The 22,372-nt window shown below is 40.3% G+C and overlaps 1 protein-coding gene across 1 annotated transcript in view; it reads left to right on the forward strand.

Annotated features, from left to right (window-relative positions):
• Positions 1-22,372, forward strand: part of xrn2 (5'-3' exoribonuclease 2) — a 99,512-nt gene that overhangs the window by 38,421 nt on the left and 38,719 nt on the right. Inside the window, exons 19-28 of the mRNA XM_041805417.1 lie at positions 1,980-2,087; positions 2,863-2,952; positions 4,468-4,540; positions 5,097-5,180; positions 5,473-5,570; positions 8,774-8,853; positions 9,007-9,063; positions 10,543-10,611; positions 13,849-13,977; positions 20,396-20,505. Coding sequence (XP_041661351.1) covers positions 1,980-2,087; positions 2,863-2,952; positions 4,468-4,540; positions 5,097-5,180; positions 5,473-5,570; positions 8,774-8,853; positions 9,007-9,063; positions 10,543-10,611; positions 13,849-13,977; positions 20,396-20,505 — 898 coding nt within the window. The remainder of the gene's footprint in view (positions 1-1,979; positions 2,088-2,862; positions 2,953-4,467; positions 4,541-5,096; positions 5,181-5,472; positions 5,571-8,773; positions 8,854-9,006; positions 9,064-10,542; positions 10,612-13,848; positions 13,978-20,395; positions 20,506-22,372) is intronic.

Below are 22,372 nucleotides of genomic sequence, written 5' to 3' on the forward strand. Positions count from 1 at the left end.
AATCAATTTAAACCACATTTCATTATTTGGTATGCATTTTTTTGGCAGTTCAACCTATTTCTGCCTATTTTACTGCCTTAGTTAACCCTTTTTTGTCAGTTTATATCAATTTTTCACTTCATTTCACCAAATTTCTGCCCATTTTTATCAATTTAAAGTCATTGCAGCCACCTCTTAATCCTCTTTAACCATTATTTATGTCCTTTTTGCCACTTTACTCAATTTTTTCGTAATTTTTTGGCACTTTTACCTAATTTTTGCCACTTCTAACCCATTTATCCTGCTTTAAAAATCTAATTCCACCACTTTTTCCATCAATTTTTGCCATTATTGACCCATTTTAACTATTTCTAACCCATTTTTTTCTGTTTCCAACAAAAGGGATTTACATTTTTCAGAGTAGTCAATTTTCCATGCCGGACACGAACGCAGCATTGAATGCAGGCTAGCAATGACGTCGGTAGCAGCGGACTGAATCAACAAAACAAGCATGGCTGATAGGAAGAGGTCGAAGGTAGCGCTCCATTTTTCAAAATACAATGCAGGTTACGGTGCAATATTTGTGACATGAAGTTCAAGGTTTACCACGGCAAAACTTCTAATCTGAGGAAGCAGTGTGAGGATTGATGATGCAGATCGGCTCCTGCTGTTTCCTGCTTATTTGCCCCTCTCTCTCTCTTTCTTTCTTGTGCCGAATCCTCACTGTAAACATGGTGATTTTCCTGTTTATCATGTGGATATCAACCATGGAAATAAAGTAGATAAAGCGTTACATTTGTTCGCTTAGTCACCTAACAGACACTGGATTAATGCACTGTACGGACTGCCTGGTGTAAGTGCGTCCTAAAAGTCACTCTTCATCTCTCTAACTTGGCACAGCTGGTGCCGTATGAAGCTCTCTGTCAGGATGGATGGATTCAGAGTGATTTTGAAGGAGTGACAGAGCCACAGGCTCGCCTTCACTGCTGATTTTCATTGCAGAATCAAACAATTTGCCACTTTCTATTAATTTTTTAGCAGTAAATACAAACAGAACATAACTCTGTGTGTGTGTGTGTGTGCACAGTTCGGATGCATGACGCTTCTGTGGATTAAGGCTTGGTTGTGCTTCTGCGTGGATGGCTGCATGATTGATTGATGAGTGAAGAGCAGACTCTGCTCTTACCAGGGCAAGATGGCGTCTTAGTTTTGTTGGAAAAAGATCTGCATGAGGAAAGAAGATGTGCAGTACACGTAGTTCATGGTAGAGGAAGTAGTTTGTTTACTTTCATTTGTAAAAATGTAATTGGTTAAATTTTATACCTTTATTTGTTTATTTAGCTATTTTGACTCCATCCTCTATTGGTCATTTGTTTTAAAGCTATTAGCCCTCCATGGACCCGAACGCACATTTTTCCAAGAGGGGAAATTAGAGGAATAGGAGGCAGTGGGGCTGGGTTTTTATGTGCAATATAAAGAAAAAACACTGGGTACTTATAGTAGTTTAGGTTTTCCATGTTGGAGTAATTTGTAAAAACACTTGTAATGTTACATTACAAACAATTTTTAATTATTGCATATACACTCAAAAGTACCAAAAATGGGTACCGTTGTGTACCAGTACCAGGAATCAGTATTGTACCGGTTCAAATGTGTAAGGTACCCATCCTCACTGCCAGTATAGGTGGCAGTTATGATAGTACGTGTTTGATAACCGCAATAAAACAACCAACGAGGAAGAGAAAGAAGCTGAGGAAACAGAAGAAAAGTTAGCTCCTGCTGCAGGAGAGGCAGAGATGTGAGACCCCCTGGCTCCTTTCCTTCTCCACATCTTTGCACTGTTTTTAAAAAGCAGAGAGGGTTGAGGATGTTATTGAATAGATTCATTTTTAGCAAGTGAAAAATATTCAAGCAGGGCTTGTTTTAGTAAAACAGAAGCAGCAGATGTTGGTTTCATGTCTGGATTGTAACTGACTGATTGTTTCTGCGTTGGTCTGCAGGGCTGTGCCTCCTGGAAGTGGTACTTCCCGTTTCACTACGCCCCGTTTGCCTCCGACTTCAAAGACATCAAAGGGATGTTCACCGAGTTCGAGAGGGAGACCAAACCGGTGAGAACAGACTCGTACTTCTTTCCTTTTTCTGCTCTCTTGTCTTCTCTTTCTTTTGTTGTCCCTGTTGAAGCTCAATCATAGAAAGGAGCCACAGAAAGAAGAAAATATCAAGTATTGTTTTAAAAATGTTGCTCTAATTAATTTACCCTTGAAAAGTGCGTTTTTCGATGTGAGCAAATGCAAGTCATTCTGTTTTTATTACTCTAGAGCAGGGGTGTCCAAACTATGGCCCAGGTGCCAAATGCGGCCCAGCAAATTCTAGAAATGAAATGAAATGTGGCCCATACTTGCTTGACTGTACTGTACTTAATAGTTTCAGCCCAGGGTAGTGCTACCATGCTCATTCTGTAAACAAACAGAGCCAGGGGTAGCTGGGGCTGAAAAGGGCCCCCTGGAAACTCAATGGCTTCCCCAAAAAAACTGGAAGTTATTGACTATTTGCATTGTTAGCCATTAAATCCTCCACCCCAGCAGGCTGATGGGTGGAATGAGGATGGCAGGCTACAAATAGTTAACCCTCAGATCCTAGTATGTCCATTTTGAGGACATTCATCATTTTTATCATCATCATTTTGAGTTGATAGTCACATTTTTATAGATTGACAAAAACAACATATAGCAACCTTTTCTATGCAGTCACCCGATCACCAGGGCTCTAAATTTCAACATTCCACAGGTTTAGTTTGTCTTCTCAATCTCAATCTCCTCAAATGTTGAGAGCTTAATAAACAGAGTAAATGTAAAGTTAACATGTCTGTGATGTTGTGTGCAGTTCAAGCCGCTGGAGCAGCTGATGGGAGTGTTTCCTGCAGCCAGCGGTAACTTCCTGCCTCCAACGTGGCGAAACCTCATGAGCAGTCCGGTGAGTTTCAGACATCCAGGGATTTTTGTAAATAGAGCAGAATACAACTTCGTCCAGAGCTGGGCCATTTCCTGTAAAGATCTTGGGGGAGTACGAGGCTTTGTGTGATCTGAGGCTGCCAAGGTTAGATTTGCAAATATTGACTAAAGCCATGATAAAGCAGTTATTAAGTATTTTATACAAAGGTTTTTTGGTATGAAAAGCATGCATAGCCCTTTTTTCAGGGTTCAACCAGTGAAAAAAACTAAAATCTATTTTGATTTTTGGTGGCATGTGTCACCTTTTCCTCTCTCTTGGGTCCTGGGGGGGGGGGCACCACTTTTCTTGGTTGCATGTTGGGGGCTGCTTTAGAGCAGGGGTCATCAAGACCATTCACACAAGGGCCAGATTTAGTCCGGACAGAAACTCTGGGGGCCAGACTTTCAAATACACAAAAATTAAATCAATATTTTGGGTTTGATTGAAATATTATTGTAGTAATATCTGTATTTTCTTTCAAAATGCAGGACATTTTTAGGAATTACCAGTGAGATCTATCAGTGAGATCTATCCCTATTATCTATGCAGCAGGCCACAACAGCCTGACAACAGAACTGGCTGGACCCCTGAAAATCCCAGAGGATGGGCCCTCCACAAGTGTGATTTAGTATTAGTATTAACTCATTTTTGACACGTTAAACCCCTTTTTGCCTCTTTAACCAAATTTTTTTTGCAAGATTTTAACCCCTTTTAAAACCAATTTTCTTGCATGTTTTATCCCCCTTTTATCCCCAAATTTATCCATTTTTGCCACTTTTGAATCCTTTTTTGTTACTTTTTAAACAATTTTTGCAACTTTAAAACCAATTTTTGCCACTTTTAACATATTTTTGTTACTTTTTGCCTCTATAACACAATTTTGACCGTTCTTTTACCCATTTAAACCACTTTTCCTGCATGTTTTTATCCCCTTTATGCCACTCGTGTCCATTTTGCCATTGTTCTTCTATTTTTTGCCACTTTTTAACCCATTTTCATTACTTTTTTGCACTTTATTTATCATTTGTAACCATTTTTTTGTATTCTTTGCCCCTTTTTTCTCTTTTACCAATTCTTGCCACAATTTAACCTCTTTTCACCTCTTTTTCTGCCAATTTTTGTCCTTTGTTGCCACTTTAAAACCCATTTCACCACTTATCAGCTATTTTTGCTACTCTCTAACCTCTTTTCACCACTTTATCTGTTCAGTTTTGCAACACTTCAGCCAGCCTTAACTCTTTTTTAAATATCTACTAATTATGACAGTAAATTTCTGTAAAAACATATCAAATGTGAAGTCATTCTGCAGACATTTAAAGCCAAGGGATACTCTTAAAACCACAACATCTTCTTTTCCTCTTTTTCTTGAATCTAATGATCTTCTGGGGGCCAGACAGGAAGCCATATCAGGCCCCCGGGCCGCCAGTTGATAATCATTGCTCCAGAGGCTGTCGTTTTCACATCCTTCATTTTCTTTTCACATATTTTTTGATACAGGAGTCCTCCATCATCGACTTCTACCCAGAAGACTTTGCTATTGATCTCAACGGCAAGAAATACGCCTGGCAAGGTGAGAAACTTTTCTACAGAAATAAAGGAAATTATAAATAGATTGATAGATTATCAACAACGCTTCCTCCTACTCCTACTTCCCCCTCTGCTACCTCTCATACTCTTACTTTTGCTGGTCCTCCTGTTAGTCTTCCTCCTCCTCTTCCTCCTCCTCCTCTTGTTTCTACTACATCAGTGATACCTGCACTGTTTTGTTTGTTTTGTTTATTTTTTGTCAGTAGACCAGACTAGCAGGACAGTTCTGTGCTTTAGCTTTTATTCTGATTAAATGCTCACTTCAATCAGCTTCCATGTAAAGGTGCATGTGGAATCACCCATCAGAAGGATTGACTTGCACATGTGAACACAGATTTGATTATTTCTGCTCATGCTCCCTAAATATTGAGACCCTAAGAACCGTGATAGCTCTTCTGACAGCAAAAGTGAAACTAAACCTCATCAACTCTGGTTTATTATCTTCCTGGCCCTAAGTTTCTTTATGCTGTACTCAGTCATCTCTGGATCAGGAACTACCTAAGTCTAGATTCTGATGTTTTTGTGTGTGATCTTTTAAGGTGTGGCTTTGTTGCCTTTCGTGGATGAACGTCGGCTGAGGGCAGCTCTGGCTGACGTCTACCCTGACCTCACACCTGAGGAAGGTGAGCAGTACTGTCACTATTCATTTCTTTTTTGCTACCCCTTCCCTTCTACAATAAGTGTGATTCTGTGCTTAGTAGAGTTGCATCTCTTAAGGACCTGGTTCTGCATTTTCAAAACCAAGAAATCGGTAATATTTGAACTTCTTGGTACCGCTTTCATGGCCTTTCATTACATCTTATAGCTAAACGTTCTATCGTAAGACAGGTTAGGTCATTTTAATCACATCACTGGTGCAAACAAGCATCTCTCCAGTCTGACCAGTGGTTAAAGCTGCTGTTCTGTCTGTTCCAGTGAAAAGGAACAGTCTGGGAAGTGACGTGTTGTTCCTCGGAAAGTCTCACCCGCTCTTCGACTTCATTCACGAACTCTACCGCACAGAATCTGAAGAGGTAAAACTTTCCACAGCTCTCTCTCTGAAAACGTGGCATATGAGAAAAGGGTCTTCCGGCTAACGACAGTAAATGATCTGATAATGCATGCCTTTGTCTTTGCTGAGTTGTGATGCATCACACAGCTGAGACGCTCCCCTCTCCTCACAGTCAGCTGCTTCCTAATCATAGTCTTCTTCTGTGGTATCAAACTCTCACATTAAATCAAAAATGTGCTGCGTCATTGCTGCAGATGTGTGTGTGGCTTTGCAGGTGTCATCTGGCTTCTTCCAAATGAACAAGACTTAAAATTAAGAATTTTAGACATTAACAGATCAGAGCAGATTTACCTCCAGCAAGGCCAGTTTGATCTACTTTCCTCCAGGGATAGCACCAGCAGGTTTTTGCAGCCAATGCAGATTACCCATCATTTAGGAGTGAGTTTGCCTGATAATGTTGTTATCTAGTGTCTGGTCTGTCAACTTAGCTGTGTAGTGTTTCGGACCTCCACCAGGTGGCAGCATAACCTGATAAAAGGTGCACAAAAGTCATCCTGATTAAGTCCACATTTATTAACAGAGCACCAGAAGCCCCCAAAGAGCAATCAGAATAAAAATGTGTCTTAAGTCTGTTCATCAGATACTGATGAGTGTGTTGCCCTCTAAGGGCATTTAATGTCATTATAACAGTTCTGTATATAGCTCTGTGTGTAGAGAAGCAGGAGGGCGCAGCTAAGTGGCAGACTTGAGTCGGCTAATGTCAGCTTGAGCTAGCAGTTTTAACCCTTGTGCCCTCCTCAGGCAATTTTGGCCATTTTTTATCAACTTTTTTTTTTTTTTTTAATTTGTGATCATTTTGTCAATTTTACAGCTTGTGGCATGAATTTTTACAGGAACTTTTCTTCCTAGTTAAATTTTTGAAATCCAGTTTTACTCTTAAATGTCCTTCATACTCTCTCAATTAATTTTGTACCCTCAAAAATGTACACGTACAAAAAAACTGCTATTAAATCAGCATACATCAATATTTTTTTCTACTTTATTTTTCATAAATCTCTTTAACAACTTCAGACTTGCTCAAAACTACCAAATATTCAATAATTTTCAAGATTTTAACCCTTTGAATGCCAGTTTGCTTATTTGAAATATTTTATTTTTTACTACAAAAAAAACACAAAAAGTGAGTTATTTTCCATAAAATTAATAGTGGAAAGATGGGGCTTTGGTGCTGATATGAGTCTTGCATGGGTCAAAGATTAGCAACAAAATTGATTCCATTGCACTTGTATTTTTATGTTGTGCCAGTTTTAACATTAAGGCACCCACTGGACACTCTTAAGGCAAAAATGTACACGTTAAAAAAAAAAACTGCCATTAAATCAGCATACATTGATATTTTTTTCTACTTTTTTTCATAAATCTTTTTAACAACTGCAGACTTGCTCAAAACTACCAAACGTTCAACAGTTCTTAGAATGTTAACTCTTTTAAACTCACACAAAACTCTCCACAATATAACGGGCAAAAATACAAGAATTTGGTGCATGGTCCTACAATGAGTAAATGGTTGAATCTGGTGGAATACGGTAAAAATGTCAAATTTCACTAGATTTCTTCACATTGAAATGCTGACATTAAAGAGTCCAGATTTTATACTGCAACGACAGTGAGATTAAAAAACATGGTTTTAATGGAAGTCAATGGGGGCATTTTTGCCTCGAAGATGTCAAGAGGGTATTTCTGACATTACGTAAAAAATACAAATGCAGTCAAATCAGTTTTGTTGCTAATCTTTGACCCATCCAAGACTCGTCTCGCCTCCAAAGCCCCATCTTTCTACTATTTATTTTATGGAAAATAATTCAGTTATTGCTTTTTTTGCAGTAAAAAATGATATTTCAAATAATCAAACTGGCATTAAAAGGGTTAAAATTCTGAGAATTATTGAAATTTTTTGTAGTTTTGAGCAGGTCTGAAGTTGTTAAAAAGATTTATGAAAAAAAGCAGGAAAAATATTGATGTATGCTGATTTAATGGCAGTTTTTCTGTACACGTACATTTTTGCCTCGTAGGTGTAAAGAGGGTAGTAAATTTGAAGAAGGCACAAGGGTTAAATTTGCTTTAAAGAATGTTGTAAACAGTTGCCTGTGAGTATGGTTATTTTGGACTACTTATCAGGCTGTGTGTTGAAAATGTGTGATTTAAGTTTTCGTTTTAATAGTTTAAAAATAACCGCGATCATGATGCTAACTTTCGTTAGCCTGTAAATGGGATTTTCCATTATGTGTTAGCATTAAGCTAACAGTACTTTTTTCCTTTGTGTGAGAAGATTGCAGATGGTATGTTAGCTTTACAGAGCATCATGCTAAGATGTGTAATACAGTTTGGTTACTGTGAAAATGTTATTTTAAATCCGTATAGTGACAAACTTTATTCTCTGTTATTATACAGTTTTACTGAAGAAAGTGCCTTTGTGTGTGAGGTCTTAATAAACGGCCAAACCAAGAAGAAATGGTCTCTCATTTCACATAGAAATGTTTATCTATCTGCCAAACTAAACCGGAACGTTCAGGGAGGGCAGAATAATGAGAAAATTTCACTTCCAGACAGCTATAGTTATTAAAATTTCTTCCCAAAAGCCAAATTTTCCTTGAACAAATCATGAGGACTTTACCTTCACTTTTAGTCTTAGGTAAGCAAACAGCCTAAACTGGATAAAACAGGGATTTCAACACTGGAGTAGGAAAGGGTGGTGAATGTTTTTAATACTGTTAAATAGGGGTGTAACAGTTTTCGTATTGTCCCAAACGGTCACGGTTTGGTGCACGTAGTCCAACTATGAACACATCCAAACCATTTAAAGAAGAAAACAAATGAGACCGGATTTTGGCAGCAGCAATGCTAGTAAGCATGGTTTCTAACCATTATTAAACCTCCAATGAAGAAGAGGAAGTAGCCGTCATATTTAAACACACGAAGAAGAAAAGTCTGCCTCCAGCGTCCGCTGCAAGAGCGGCAGAGCAGCGAGACCTGTTCCCCTTTTCCCCCTCTCCTCAGCACCTGAATAAAGTATAAGCTGTGGGATATATGCTATTACCACCAACTAGAAATGGGAGCTAATACCGTACAACTTCTGATTAACTTCATCTCCATATCCCATAAAAGGGGTAAAGATAACACAAATAAACCCTGACAGTAAAATCCACTCTCTTTGTCTCCTTTCAGGGCACTGAGATCCCTGCAGAGCTGTGCCATGGAATCCAAGGTACATTAAATCTTGATGACGACCCTATTCTACCAGATAAGTAAGGAAACGCCCGCTTTATTCTCACTTCTGTACATTCTGACCTCATTTCTGATCTTAACCCTGTAACTCCGCCCTGCTGAAGGAGAGCCGGCTCAAACTGTCGACTCTGACCTGTTTATTTATTCATCCTTTTCTGATGTTTGTCCTTCAGGATAGTGGTATCACCCATCCCAATGCTGCGGGACATTTCACAGAACAGTGCCATCGGGTAAGAAACTCTAGATTTTCTAGTTATTTTGTTTCTTTAGCTGAAGTTGAACATCTCAGTGAAGTGCAAAGAGGCAAAGCAGAAATAAAATGTGAACTAAAAAAATGCAATAAATCATTAAATCAGCCTGAGAAAGGCGAAGTTATCTGTTATTTACATACTCCTCCTACATTAGCTAAGCTCCCCCATGGTCTTGGGGTTTTGTCTCTGGTCTACAGTGGCCGAGAAGGGTCACAACACATGCAAAAGCAAAAACACTTGCATATTCACAAAACACATGCAAACTCAGAAAACACATGCAAACTCAGAAAACTACGGCAAACTCAGAAAACACCTGCAAACTCAGAAAACACATGCAAACTCAGAAAACTACGGCAAACTCAGAAAACACACGCAAACTCAGAAAACACACGCAAACTCAGAAAACACACGCAAACTCAGACAAAACATGCAAACTCAGAAAAAACATGCAAACCCAGATCAAAACCATGGGTTTACTTACCTCTTTGAAAACAACTCCGTTTTGGCCGACATAAACAGGATCTGGGTCCGTCACTGATTATGGTCCCCTGGAAACATTTCCGTTTCTGAGTTTGCAGGTGTTTTTTGAGTTTGCAGGTGTTTTTTGAGTTTGCAGGTGTTTTTTTAGTTTTCAGGTGTTTTCTGAGTTGGTAGATGTTTTGGCATTTGCAGCGCACATGTTGTAAAATCACTACTGGTGTTTTCTGAATTTGCAGGTTTTGTGGCGTTTGCATGTGTTGTGACCCTTCTCAGCCACCGTACTGGTCTCCAGTCTGACGAATGAGAATTTAAATGCTCATACATCCAACCTGCTGGTTGAACAGTGGTTGTTTCTCAGCTGTAGTTTGCAGTGTTGACTTACTGATTCAATTACATATCAGTCTGAGCTTTTAGTTTGGCTCTGTAGGACTAAAAACCTGCAGTTTGAAGCCAGAAACCCACAATAAACCTTGACATGCAGCTCTAAATCACAGCACTGGGATTAAAATCGACACTTTACCGTGTCCTGTTTTTCTGTATGAATATAAACACACATACACCTAGACAGCAGACGTTCCTTCTTTCATATATTTTTTCCAGTCGCAGTGTCTCCCTTGATATCCATCCCTACAGATATTTTCAGCACAGCTCCACAGTTGATTATCTTCACTCACATGTCAGCGAGGAGCGGCGTGTATCCGTACACCCACCTGTCATTAGAATAATAGGAGCATGCAGCCATTCTCCCAGGGTGAAAAGACATTCCTGTTGAAAATGACACGGTGAAGTAGTAGCAGGCAGCTTGAGAAGAAAATGACGACACTTAATCACAGAATAATACCCAGCATCACAAACTCACTCTCGCCCCACTATAGTGGAGATATTTCCTTTTTCCAAACGCTCCTTTTTGATAAAACTATGAGCTAATGGAAGCTGCTTTATGCTTTAATTGAAAGTGATGTTTCTTTCTCTTCCCAGAGTGAAGTTCAAGGATCCACAGTATGCAGATGACTTTGTGTTCAAGGCGGCCCTCCTACCTGCAGCCAAGTGAGGCTTTTTCTTTTTGTTCAACTTATTTCCAGGAATGCTTTAATAACGTTTAATTCCTCTCTTTTCAAGTGTTAAGTTCTTTCATTTCGCACTCTTTATTGTTAAAGGCTTGGCATGTCATTCAACATTTTTTCTTATTTTACAAATCACACAAAGAGATCAAAACCAGAAACATGTTACTCTGAATATTCCTGACCTTGTGTCATCCTCTCCAGTTGAAAACAATTAACTTCTACTGAAAATGTTAAACAATCTTAGGGCTGTACATATGTGCATGAGCGTATTCACATTGTTGAAAGTTATCAGTGAAATGAGTTAAGACGGATTCTAACTAACCCTACACAACAGATATCCATATCCATGGAGATATTTCACATTCATCTGGGAAAGTTTGAGAAGGGAAGGACTTTTCAAAAACAATTCTCAGAAGGTGATTTGACAAACATACTGTCTGATATATTCATTACAGTGACAGGTCAACATGAGGTAGTAGACATGAGCAGCTCAAGGACATAGCTAAGCTCAACAGGCTAGCACTGCCATAGTTCATAAAAGAGTTTGTCTGTGGCCAAAATTCAAGCTGAAGCTTCAGGAGCTGTGAAAAAAAACACCTTCTCTGCTAGAGGAGCTTTATGTGTGGTTGTTTGCTCTTTTTTGATAAAGTAATGTGGTGAAAGTCTGATTAAACTGCCATTTTTCTACAGCGATAGATGAGGACAAAATTATGACCCTTCATCAAAATGTAACTTTCTTTAGAACTACCAGGGTCTGAATGATGAGCCCCCTTTAGAACTACCAGGGTCTGAATGATGAGCCCCCTTTAGAACTACCAGGGTCTAAATGATGAGCCCCCTTTAGAACTTCCAGGGTCTGAATAATGACCCCCTATAGAACTACCAGGATCTGAATGATATGCCCCTTTAGAACTACCAGGGTCTGAATGATGACCCCCTATAGAACTACCAGGATCTGAATGATATGCCCCTTTAGAACTACCAGGGTCTGAATGATGACCCCCTTTAGAACTACCAGGGTCTGAATGATGACCCCCCTTTAGAACTACCAGGATCTGAATGATGACCCCCTTTAGAACTACCAGGGTCTGAATGATGACCCCCTTTAGAACTACCAGGGTCTGAATGATGACCCCCTTTAGAACTACCAGGGTCTGAATGATGACCCCCTTTAGAACTACCAGGATCTGAATGATGACCCCCTTTAGAACTACCAGGGTCTGAATGATGACCCCCTTTAGAACTACCAGGATCTGAATGATGAGCCCCTTTAGAACTACCAGGGTCTAAAAGATGACCCCCTTTAGAACTACCAGGGTCTAAATGATGACCCCCCCTTTAGAACTACCAGGGTCTAAATGATGACCCCCTATAGAACAACCATGATCAAAATCAGGGCTGTCCAAATTTTTTCCACTGAGGGCCACATACAGACATATATAAGGATGTTAGGGCCACTTTTTATATCTGCAAGGCGAGGTATGTGACATTGATTAAGTCAGAAGCAGAATAAAGGAGGAGCAGTTTAAATAAGGCATCACGAGAGCAATTGGTCAATAGCACGATTAGAACAAACAGCTGATCAGAGCTTGACTCTGTGGCCTGCCTAAACTAATGCTAAATGCTTAATTTAATGGCTGACAGGGCAAATACATAATAACTTCCAGGTTTCTGGGGACACCAATCAGATGTGAGGGGACCCTATTTGGTCCTAACTACCACTAGCTCTGCCCCTGGAATATTATTGGTTACTGCTATTTGCTGCCATAACCTATCAAGGAGTAAGAAAACAAGATATCATTAACATTATGGTTGCCAATATGTTTACCATGTACAGAGTTGTCTCAAACTAGTCTCAAAAACACATCAATAAATTCTTTTTGTCAAGATGTTAGTTTACAGATGCACTATCTTGTGCTGAAACTATGAAGTACAGTACAGTCAAGCATCAGCTTTGTGTTCAAATGTGGGCCATACTTTATTTTATTTCTAGAATTTGCTGCGGGCCAATCAAAGTTGGACCACGGGCCGCATTTGGCCCCCAGGCCATAGTTTGGACACCCCTGGTCTAAATGATGAGCCCCCTTTAGAACTACCAGGGTCTACATGATGACCCCCGTTTTAGAACTACCAGGGTCTATATGATGACCCCCCCTTTATAACTACCAGGGTCTAAATGATGACCCCCTTTAGAACTACCAGGGTCTAAATGATGACCCCCTTTAGAACTACCAGGGTCTAAATGATGAGCCCCCTTTATAACTACCAGGGTCTAAATGATGACCCCCTTTAGAACTACCAGGGTCTAAATGATGACCCCCCCCTTTTGAACTACCAGGGTCTAAATGAGCCCCTTTAGAGCTACCAGGGTCTAAATGAGCCCCTTTAGAACTACCAGGGTCTAAATGATGACCCCCTTTAGAACTACCAGGGTCTAAATGAGCCCCTTTAGAGCTACCAGGGTCTAAATGAGCCCCTTTAGAACTACCAGGGTCTAAATGATGACCCCCTTTAAAACTACCAGGGTCTAAATGATGACCCCGCTTTAGATCTACCAGGGTCTAAATGATGAAACCCTTTAGAACTCCCAGGGTCTCAATGATGACCCCTTTGGAACTCCCCGGGTCGAACTGATGACCCCCTTTAGTACTACCAGGGTCTAAATACGGCCCCCCTTTAGAACTCCCAGGGTCTAAATGATAACACCCTTTAGAACTACCAGGGTCTAAATGATGACCCCCTTTAGAACTACCAGGGTCTAAATGATGACCCCCTTTAGAACTACCAGGGTCTAAATGATGAGCCCCCTTTATAACTACCAGGGTCTAAATGATGACCCCCTTTAGAACTACCAGGGTCTAAATGATGACCCCCCTTTATAACTACCAGGGTCTAAATGATGACCCCCTTTAGAACTACCAGGGTCTAAATGATGACCCCCTTTAGAACTACCAGGGTCTAAATGATGACCCCCTTTAGAACTACCAGGGTCTAAATGATGACCCCCTTTAGAACTACCAGGGTCTAAATGATGACCCCCTTTAGAACTACCAGGGTCTAAATGATGACCCCCTTTAGAACTACCAGGGTCTAAATGATGAGCCCCCTTTAGAACTACCAGGGTCTAAATGGTTAATGAAAGTTTTCTGTGCTCTTTACTTGTAAAAGTATTTTTCTCTAAATGCTGTCCTTGTTATTTCATTTTCTCTCTTTTTTCCAGGATTCCCAATAAGGTTTTGAAGCCAGGGGACTGGGAGAGAGGAAACAGGCAGCCATGGAGACCCCAGCTGGGCTTCAATCCAAACAGGCAGCAGGTTCACCTTGACCAGTCTGCCCATAGGGCTCTGGGGTGAGTTTACTGATCTCATTACTAATCTTTACAGTGGCGTCATTGCCAGGTAGCTGTATCTCAGTTCAGCTGCCTGCACATTCTAATCATGTTTAAATATGTCTGCTAAACAGGCTACACTTGGGCATGTGGGCTATCAGGGCTTCCTTAGGTTCCTAAGAAGTATTAAAAGGTTACAAATGAATTAAACCACTTGAATTTAACCATATAAGACTTTTAAAATCTTTAAGATTTTAAAAGTCTTAAACGCAAGACTTTGAGGTCTTTATGTTTTTTATTGCTCGTATTAGTGCTTGTACCGTCCACCCAGATTAATGGAAATAAGTTACTGAAATTAAAACAATTCAATAAAGTGGGATATGGCTGATCAGCTGAAACAGTCAGATGATCAACGACAAATGAATGCTTTAAATTCTGAATTGAGTAGTACTCTATCCTGAAATGGGCAATTAAACCTTGTATTTATTTGTCAGAAAACATGAATGTATGCTGTTCTACTTTTTAGTTCAACTGCAGTTTAAAGCTTAGAAATAGAAACTTATACATTGTTTCTGACAACTTATTTTTTTCTTTTCATTGTTGTCAGTTTTTCGTTCTACTTTCAGCTCAAATGTATGCACAACTGTTTAGTTAAAAACCTTCTGAGACCGGTGTTGTTGTGTATGATAAGAAGAGAAATGTGTTGCTCAAAGTTAAGTAACTTTTGAACCATAAATCAAAGCCACTTACTTGTTGTTTTTGTCTGAAGGTCTTCCTTTGTGCCGTTCTAATGACACTATCCACGCTTTCGTTGCTCTTACAGAATGTTTTCCAGCAAGCCTGCAACCAGTAACTCCGATTTTTTTAATCCTCACTGCTGCTAGTGGCTACAATTGCCGCCATATTGTCTGTTTGTCTCCCACAATGCTTTGTGACTAGGCTGTGACAACCAATGGCAGGCTATTTTATCATCAGGTCATGCTTTGCAGAACAGTGTCTGTGCAAACACTTAAGAACTGGAGGAGAGCCTGAGAGAGAAAGAGAGACTGTGACGTGTCCCTCTGTGTCACTGCAGACAGGAACTGCTTCGAATAACAATCAAATTCCCAAAAGCGCACAGACTTTTTAAATAATTATGTAAATATTTTAAATACTTTTTGTCACTGAATGATTGTGGTTTCACTTTTTGGTTCCCAAGAGATGGGAGAACAAGCTTGTGCCAAAAGAGTCATTATTGTTTAGCGTGTGAGACATAAATTCCATTTTTTTTTTTTTTTTTTTTTTTTTTTTTCTTTTTTAGATTTATTTTTGGGCCTTTTCATGCCTTTATTAAGAGGAAGGACAATGGATAGATTTGGAAACAGGGAAGAGAGTGGGGAGAGACATGTGGTAAGGGGCCACAGGCCGGATTCGAACCCAGGCCGCCTGCGTACATGGATAGCGCCTTAAACCACTTGACCATCTGCACTCCCAGACATAAACACTTTTGAATTTTATTTTCCATTTAGTTTTTTCTTTCGTCCTTATAGTCCCATAACTTTTTTAAATTTCAGCGACATTACTGCAGCACACGTTCTTCAAGTCCAGGTTGTCCTGATAAAAGGATGTTCAGAGCCTGACTGTAAACCACAGGGTGGATGTTTTACAAGCTTTGAAAGACAAAAAGTCCAGGAGAGACAGAATGGTTAAAAACATAGCTCAGGTCTCAGAGGGTTCATGTAACAGACGATGCAATGAACAGGTTTTGAAAATGGTCGTATTAAATCTGTCTGTGTAGGCTTCATGAAGGCAAGGGCACTTTTTATGTGGGATTATCTGGGATACAGATTTCACTCAGTAGAAGTGAGCTCCACCAAACACTTTGACAATACTAACCCTGTGCAAATAGTCCTTTACTTGTATTTTTAAAGAACTGTAGGGACCCGAATGTTTTGCATTTTTGTCTACCAGTCTAGTTTCTTTAAAAAGAACATGATTAAATCTTGTATATAGATCAGTGATACTCAACGTGTGGCTCTTGAGCCCCTTGTGGCTCTTTTTATAATGATTTGTGGCTCTTTTATGTCTTAATTCGAAATATTTTTCCCCCAGAAAATTTTGATTAAGGGAAACTTTGACCTCAGAAATTCTCCATTTCAAATTCCAGTATCTGCCACTTTTTCTCCCCCATTTTTGTCACTTTTTACCCAGTTTTTGCCAACTTTTCCTCAAATTTTTGTCACCTTTCAAACCAGTTTTTGCCATTTTTCCCCCCAATTTTTTGTCAGTGTTCACCCAGTTTTTGCCACTTTTTCCCCAAATTTTTTGTCACTTCTCAAACAGTTTTTGTCATTTTTTCCCCCACTTTTTTTGTCACTTCTCACCCAGTTTTTGCCCCTTTTTCCCAAATTTTTTTGTCACTTCTCACCCAGTTTTTGCCCCTTTTTCCCCCAAATTTTTTGTTAGTTCTCACCCAGTTTTTGCCACATTTTCCCCCCAATTTTTTGTTAGTTCTCACCCAGTTTTTGCCACTTTTTCCCAAAATTTTTATTTCTTCTCACTCAGTTTTTGTCACTTTTCCCCCCTTTTTTTGTCACTTTTCACCCAGTTTTTGCCCCTTTTTTCCCCAAAATTTTTTGTCACTTCTCACCCCGTTTCTGCCACTTTCTCCACATATCTTTGTCAATTTTCCAACCAGTTTTTGCCACTTTTTCCCTTAATTTTTTGTCACTTCTCACCCAGTTTTTGCCCCCACCCCCAGATTGTGGCTCTCGCAAAGGTATTTCTCATCAATTTGGCTCTTTGGCTGAGCAGGGTTGAGTAACACTGATATAAAGTATCCAGAACCGATACAGTGATGCATTTCTTACAATGATTTGAGTATATTTCTACTCAGTAAGTAAATCTATAATGGAAAAAACCCCTAACATTATGTAAATCCTCATTTGTAGCTGCTCTCAGGCTGTTTCACATTTTCACAGGGCTAAATAAACAGTCAGAAACCTCTAAACTTGAACAAACACACCTGCTTCACAAACATCTGATGATGTTAAACAATGCCTGCTGATTCTGCACTGAGTCAGTCTTCACATGCAGAGAGGATTACAGTATTATTTAAATGGAAAATGTGTTTAAATGTTTGTTTCTCCCCCCCTAACATCACCATTAACCAGCCATGCTTGATTATGATCTAAGCTCTCTCCTCTACACATTGATATTATCATTAAGGAAATGTGAATAATTGAACATCTGGCTCAGTCTGACTGTGCCGTGTTTGGGAATTAATTATGCACGGATTCGAACAAACACGATGTATTCCAATTTTTTTCTTTTCTGTCTAAACTAAGTCGTTAACTCAGTAATTCAGGCAGTTATGTGCTTGATGGGGCCAAACAGGCAGGTGCTCCGATGATGGTGAGAACAAAAAATCTGCAGAAAGTAGTAAAGAGTGGGAGCTTTTATTTTTCTCTATTTTTAAATCCTTTACTGTTGTGTGTTTTGCCAGAATATGGATGTTTCCACTATAGTTTGATTTCCTAATGATTTAAAAACCTTTGATTTGTTAAACTTTTATTGATTTTATCAATCAGTGGCCAATAGAATTAGGCTTTTTTGACAAATCGATGGTTGGTGCTAGTCGTCTCACACTTAGTGAAATGGGGATCACCTGAGGTCAGTGAATGTGTCTCAGTGATTGTAGTATAAAGACACCTGTGTCTGGAAGGTCCAGTCACTGGTTCATCAGTATTCCTGGCTACCATTACACCACAAAGACAAAAGAACTCTCAGAGAAAAGGTGATTGAAAAGTCTAAGTCAGGGGATGGAGACAGAAACATCTCCAGGTCTCTGAACATCCCCCAGAGTTCAGTTGAATCCATCATGAAGAAATGAAGGAATATGTCACATGTGTAAATCTGCCTAGATCAGACCGTCCTCACACACTGAGTGGGCGTGCAAAAAGGAGACTAGTGAGAGAGACCACCAAGACACCTATAACTACTCTGAAGGGGTTTCAAGCTTCAGCAGCTGAGATGGAGAGACTCTGCAGACACTGAAAGACACTGTTGAAGAAAACTCAGATTCAATCTGGACTAGAGTTCACCAGAAGGACTATGGGAGACTCCATGGTCAAGAGGAAGAAAGTTCTTTGGTCTGATGAGAGCAGAATGGAGCTTTTTGACCATCAGACAAGACGCCAAACACTGACATCACCACAAACACACCATTCCCACTGTGGAGCATGGTGGTGGCAGCATCAGGCTGTGGGGATGCCTCTCAGCAGCGCCCTGAAAGGCTTGTGTCCAGATGTTTGAGCCTGACTGAGACCTATCCACACAGACTTAGAGCAGTAACTGCAGCTAAAGGTGACTAAATACTGACTAGAAGGAGGGAATATTTCTGCAGTCACTTATTTTACATTACAGATTTTTATTTAATTGGCATTACTTTGTAGAAATCGGTTTTCACTGAAATGATAAGTGGGATTTTTTTGTGTATATATATATATATATATATATTTTTTTTTTTTTTTTTTTTTTTTTTTAAGCTAAATTTTATTGACCATGCTTGATTTATGAAATCAATAAAAGGGATAAACATCCACGGGGGTGAATATTTTTTAAGAGATAAGATAAGATATTCCTTTATTAGTCCCACAAGGAGAAATTCCAATTTTTACAGCAGCAAAAAGTATCTTAGACCAAGCAGGCCATTGGCGACAGAAACACAATAGAAATAGAGTACAAATAAGAGAAGTGTTGCAAGAGCACTAATAAATACAAAAATATGGAATATAAGGATGTCAACTTACAAATTATAGTATAGTAAATAGTATTTAAAAACAGTTATGTACAGGTTGGGTATATTACAGATTGGGTGTGGTGGAGATATTAATATGTACACCTGTATGTATATATATATGTATATATATATAGATATAGATATATATATATATATATATATATATATATATATCTATATATATATATATATCTATATATATATACACACACACATATATATACATATATATATATATATATATACACACATATATACACATATATATATTTACACATATATATATATACACACACACACATTTATATATATATACACACAAACACGTGTACAGATTATACATATAAATTAGCACAATTACTTGGAGCAGTTTCTGTTGTGGAGTCTGACAGCTGCAGGAAGGAAAGACCTGCGGTACCTCTCCTTCACACACTTGGGGTGTAGCATCCTGTCACTAATGGAGCCCCTTAGTGCAGTGAGTGTGTGTTGGAGGGGGTGGGAGTCTTTGTCCATCATGGATGACAGCTCGGCTGTCATCCTCCTCTCCTCCACAGATTCCAGAGGGCATCCCAGGACAGAGCTGGCCTTCTTTATAAGTTTGTCCAGCCTCTTTCTGTCAGCTACTGTGATGCTGCTCCCCCAGCAGACCACGCCGTAGAAGATGGCCGAGGCCACAACAGAGTCATAGAAGGTCTTCAGGAGTGCCCCCTGCACCCCAAAAGACCTCAGCCTCCTGAGCAGATAGTCTGCTCTGACCTTTTTTGTTAGGTGAAGTGGTGTTATCAGTCCAGTCCAGTTTATGGTTCAGATGAACACCCAGGTACTTATAAGATGTCACCATCTCAATGTCCCTTCCCTGGATGTTCACTGGTGATGGGGGGGAGTGGGGGCGCCGACGGAAGTCCACAACCAGCTCCCTGGTCTTACCAGCGTTAATCTGGAGGTGGTTCTGCTGGCACCAGTCCACAAAGTCCTGTATGAGTCCTCTGTATGACCGGTCGTCCCCATCTGTGATGAGGCTGACGATGGCAGAGTCGTCAGAGAACTTCTGCAGGTGACAGGTGGAAGAAGTCAGCAGTGTAGAGGGTGAAGAGGAACGGCGCCAGCACCGTTCCCTGGGGGGCCCCTACACTGCAGAGGACAGTCTCTGACACACAGTCCCGAGTCCTCACATACTGTGGGCGGTTGGTGAGGTAGTCCACAATCCAGCATGTGAAGTGTTGGTCCACTCCAGACAGCTCCAGCTTGTCCCCCAGGATGTCCGGCCTGATGGTGTTGAAAGCACTGCTGAGGTCCAGGAAGAGGACCTGAACAGAGCTCAGGTGACTCCAGGTGAGACAGAGCTCGATGGAGGAGGAAGATGATGGGGTTGTCCACTCCGATGCCAGGCTGGTACGCGAATTGCAGCGGGCCCATGGACGAGCTCACCAGGGAGCACAGGTGGTCAAGGACCAGCCGCTCCAGGGCTTATCCTCTCTGTGTCTAAAGGAACCAGGACAAGAGGGACATAAATGACACTGGTGTTCAGTCAGGCACAGCTATCATAGACTGCAAGTCTCTGCAGAAGAAAACTTCAATATGGTTGTTTAAATGATCCGATGTCAGAGACATGCTTTTGTTAATTAAACTCTCCCTATACCTTCTCTTCTCCTCCTTCAGTCACAATCTGAACAGAAACCAGCATGGTGGACAGTACAGCAACACTCCGCCACCGAGCAGCTACCAACAAGGAAACTACCGTCAACATGGTGGACATCAGCAGTTCCAAAGTAAGACACACTCACACATGCATGCAGCTTAACCAACATTTGATAGTAGGTGTGTTGAATACCCCCATCCTTCTTGCACCACAGATGTAGTTCTAATTCAGCCAGGCTTGTAATGGAATAAACATCCATACACTGGATCTTCTAAGCACGTCTCAGAAAAGGCCATCTCGGTCTGATATGTATGTTTATTGCATGTTGGAAATCTGAAATGTGATTATTTGGTGAAAGTTTTGATTTTTTTAAATGTACATTTTACTCAGACTCAGTTAGATTTCAACACTGCTGTTTTCACATCTGAACTCCTTAAAATTTCAGGACAGGTTGCCCCTAAAATCTACCTGAGTGCTCACTGACACATCCGCTCAGTGTGAGACTCCCTGCAGGGTCCTCAAAGAAGGCAGGACATGATGAGACAATGCAACAGAGTTAGATGCTATTATTATAGTCTGTGCTTTTCTGCTGCATGTAGTTGGATTTAGGCTGCATTTCCACCTAGCTGTCTGATTCAGTTTGGCTCTTTATGGTGCACAGTTATTTGTGTTTTCATTGTTAAAAGTTGAGAAAAGTCCCATAATAACCGATCAGTACCACCTTACTTTCTCAGCACTTCTCTGTTGGGTATAGGATACCTATTTGACCCTAAAGGGTGGAGTCAGACAACACAGGGCTAATGTTGGCTGAAACCAAAGTTAAGCTGTGCAGAGCTAACAGGGAAGTGGTGCCACTTTAGCAGTATCTCTCTCTTTAGCCTTTAACATGCTTTTAAAGGAAACTGTGAAATCCTGTAGCAGTAGTCCTGTGTTGTCTGCACTAGTTGTAAGCTCTTATTAAAACTATAGGAGCCATCTTTTATTTAAAGATATGAAATAGTTAAAATGGCTAAAATGAAGAGCCTTTTTGTAGCCCAAAAACCGACTCTTATTTCTGAGCCAGATGATCCCAATCTCTAAACATGGCTTGAATTCCCACCGCTACAACTAAGGCTTGAACATTGGCCGTGGAAACACAAGCAAAATCAGCTTTTCTGCCCTCCCTGAACATTCAGGTTTAGTTTGGCAGATAGATAAACAATTCTTTGGTAAATGAGAGACCGTTTCTTCTTGGTTTGGCCGTTTATTAAGACCTTACACACAAAGGCACTTTCTTCAAAAAAGGTCTGTTAGCTTAATGCTAACATATAATGGAAAATCCCATTTACAGGCTAACAAAAATTAGCATTGCGATAGCAGTTTTTTACTAACTGTAAAAACAGAACCTTAAATCACACATAATAATAATAATAATATGTTGAATTTATATAGTGCCTTTCAAGAAACCCAAGGGCGCTTTACAGGAACACATAGACATGGACAAACTATGTGAGGGGTAGGATGAGTGTAAGGGGTGGTTTAGTGAAGACTGTAGGCTGTGGTGAACAGGTGGTGCTTGAGGCGTTTTTTTGAAAATGTCCAGAGATGGAGCGCTACAGATGTCTGCAGGAAGAGTGTTCCAGAGGGTGGGGGCTGCAGCACTGAAGGCTCTGTCTCCATAGGTTCGGAGTTTGGTTTTGGGCATGGAAAGTAGGCCGGTGTCTGAAGAACGAAGGTTGCGGGATGGTGTGTACGGATGGAGGAGATCAGAAAGGTACTGGGGAGCCAGAGCATGGAGAGATTTGTATGTGCGGAGGAGGACTTTGTAGTTGATACAGGACTTGATAGGGAGCCAGTGGAGGTGGATGAGGGTCGGAGTGATATGTTGCCAGGGTCTAGTGCGGGTGAGAACTCTGGCTGCAGAGTTTTGGATGTACTGAAGCCTGTCCAGGGTTTTGCTGGGTACTCCAAACAGGACTCCATTACACATCTTCATCATACATCCTCACAAGTAGTCC

The sequence above is a fragment of the Cheilinus undulatus genome, linkage group 14, assembly GCF_018320785.1.
Source record: "Cheilinus undulatus linkage group 14, ASM1832078v1, whole genome shotgun sequence".
NCBI classification, from domain to species: domain Eukaryota; kingdom Metazoa; phylum Chordata; class Actinopteri; order Labriformes; family Labridae; genus Cheilinus; species Cheilinus undulatus.